The sequence below is a fragment of the Penaeus chinensis genome, chromosome 14 (assembly GCF_019202785.1).
Source record: "Penaeus chinensis breed Huanghai No. 1 chromosome 14, ASM1920278v2, whole genome shotgun sequence".
NCBI lineage: Eukaryota > Metazoa > Arthropoda > Malacostraca > Decapoda > Penaeidae > Penaeus > Penaeus chinensis.
The window spans coordinates 2,291,763-2,294,262 of NC_061832.1; the positions used below are offsets into that span (position 1 = coordinate 2,291,763).

At 19.9% G+C, this 2,500-nt stretch overlaps 2 protein-coding genes across 2 annotated transcripts in view; one reads left to right on the top strand and one right to left on the bottom strand.

The window, feature by feature from the left end:
- The window catches only part of LOC125032232 (pro-resilin-like), an 814-nt gene extending 723 nt beyond the window's left edge, over positions 1–91 (bottom strand). Inside the window, exon 1 of the mRNA XM_047623324.1 lies at positions 66–91. Within this exon, the coding sequence (XP_047479280.1) occupies positions 66–77 (12 nt within the window). The 5' untranslated portion in view covers positions 78–91. The remainder of the gene's footprint in view (positions 1–65) is intronic.
- The window catches only part of LOC125032239 (pro-resilin-like), a 52,559-nt gene that overhangs the window by 35,466 nt on the left and 14,593 nt on the right, over positions 1–2,500 (top strand). The gene's annotated exons all lie outside the window — the stretch shown is intronic.

Consider the following 2,500-nt stretch of genomic DNA (forward strand, 5'->3'; position numbering starts at 1 on the left):
CAACGGCATGGATATCAGTGAAAAAAACGTAAAGATATAAGATTTGGAGATACAACAGGATTTACCTTTGTGTTCATGTTTGCAGCTGGAGTTCAGGATCAACTGAATACCGGTCGTTCTATGCCTGCCCTTTATATAGCCAGGCAGGCGCGGTCGCGACCCTGAGGAATTAGGGGTCAGGTTTTTATGTTTACATATATAACCGTTTATATTAATTAAATAAATAATATAATATTTATATATTATATATAATTTATTTAAAATGTTAAAAGTTTTAAAGAATAATATTTCCACAATAAAGGAAATTTTTATTTATTTTTTTAAAATAAAATTTCTGAAAACAAAAAACGGTCAAAAAAAATTTAAAATTCATCCAAAACCTTTAAAAAAATAAATAAATTTTTTTTTTTTAAAATTTTTATAAATCCAAAAAAATTATATATATTTATATATATATATATAATTATAAAAAATTTAATGATTAAGTTATTTTTATTTTGGGGTTACACAACAAAAAAAAAAAAAAAAAAAAAAAAATTTATTTTAAATATAAATATATATTTTTTATAAATTTTTAATATAAAAATATTTTTATAAAAAAATTTTTTTTTTGTGTGTGTTGTTTTCAAAAACCAACAAAAAAAAAAAAACCCCCCCAAATATATATATTTATTTAAAAAATTTTTAAATAGTTTAATATATAAATAACATATAAATTAATTTTTTAAATATTATATAAAATATAATATAATAAATTTTTTATAAATATTAATAAATTATATATATTTAAAAAAAAAACAATTTAACCAAAATTAAATACATTTAATTTTTAAATTTTTAAAAAAAAATAAATACAAAAAAATATTTTTTTTAAAAATAAAATATAATATATAAAAATAAAAATAAATATTTAAATAAAAACACACACAATAAAATAATTTAATATATAAAAATTATATATAAAACACACAAAAAAAAAAAAAAAAAAAAAATAAAAAAAATAAATTTTAAAAAAAATAAAAAAATTAAAAATAATATAAAACAAAAAAATTATATTAAAAAAAAAAAAAAAAATTTAAAAAATAAAAAAAATTTTAATAAAAAAAATAATAAAAAAAAAAAAAACAAAAAAAAATATATTTATTAAATATATAAAAATTTTTATAAAATTAAAAAAAAATTAATAATATAAAAAACAAAAACACACACCACAACAAAAAAAATACCCAAAACCCACACACCCACAACCACAAAACACAACAAACCACACACAAAATAAAAATATATATTTTAAAATATTAAATATATAAAACAAAAATTGAATACAAAAAAAAAAATACTTAACACACCCCCAAAAATTAAAGTAAAAGATGATAGACATACTATAATATAATTTGAAAAAAAAAAAAAATTTAAATTATATATAAAATTATTTTTTAATTTTTAATAATATATTCTATATAAAAAAATTTAAATTAAAAAATAAAACACAAATTTCCCCATAATTACAGATTGACAAAATTTATAATTTTAATTTTACATGCGGACCCAACCACAGCAAATAAGGCGAGTTAAATTCTTTTGGGGGGCAATAAACCCTCAACCAAATTACCTTACTAAACACTGTATTCCCGTAAGACCTTAGCGTTGACCGGCGATAATTTCATAAGAATATTTAAAAACAAACCCCAGGGGAAATTTTACTTAATATTAACAATTTTATTTTTAAATTTTACCATTATTACTATCACAAAAGGGGGTGTTATTGGGGTTTTTTTTAAAACAGGTGTCTAGGTGCAATTGAATAAACGGTTATAAAACCCCCGTTTTTTTGTTTTTTACTAAAAAATCTTATTTTTTTTTTTTTAAAAAATTTTTTTTCTGAATTGTTTCATTTTTATTTAGTAAAGATTTTTTAAGGGATTTTGATAAAATTTTTTACACAGTGCCCAGTTTTTTGGTGACAACAGTACGATGATTCAAATAAAAATTTAACCTTCATTAAAGACCCCTTTTTTATATATTTTTTACTTTTTTTTTTTAATTTTCCCTAACTTTTTTTAACATTTCCCCTGCCTGTTTCCCCCCTTTTTCTTGGTTAGCCGGGTTTTTTTTAAAAAAAATATTTGTTATGTTTAATTCTCATTCGCTCTCATTTTTTTTTTAAAAAATTGAAAATTAATAGTTTTTAATGTTTTTCTTGGCCAAAAAAAAGTTTTTGTTACACTGCTTTTATTGTGATACGTTATTGTTCTTATTTTGTTTTAAAACCCCAAAATTCTGTAAGATTATGGTAGCCAATAGCCCCTTTTCCCCAATTTTAGGTATCCAGCTTTTACCTCTTCTTTCTGTCGTATAAAAAGAGCCTGTCTGCATTGCCTTGTAAGGGAATTCATTAAAAATTTTCTTTGGGTTTAGTTAGGCCCTTGTTGTTCTCTGATTATTTGTAAAGGTTTTCGGGTATGCAAAACCCAGTCTTGAATTGAAAAAAACCCTTTTT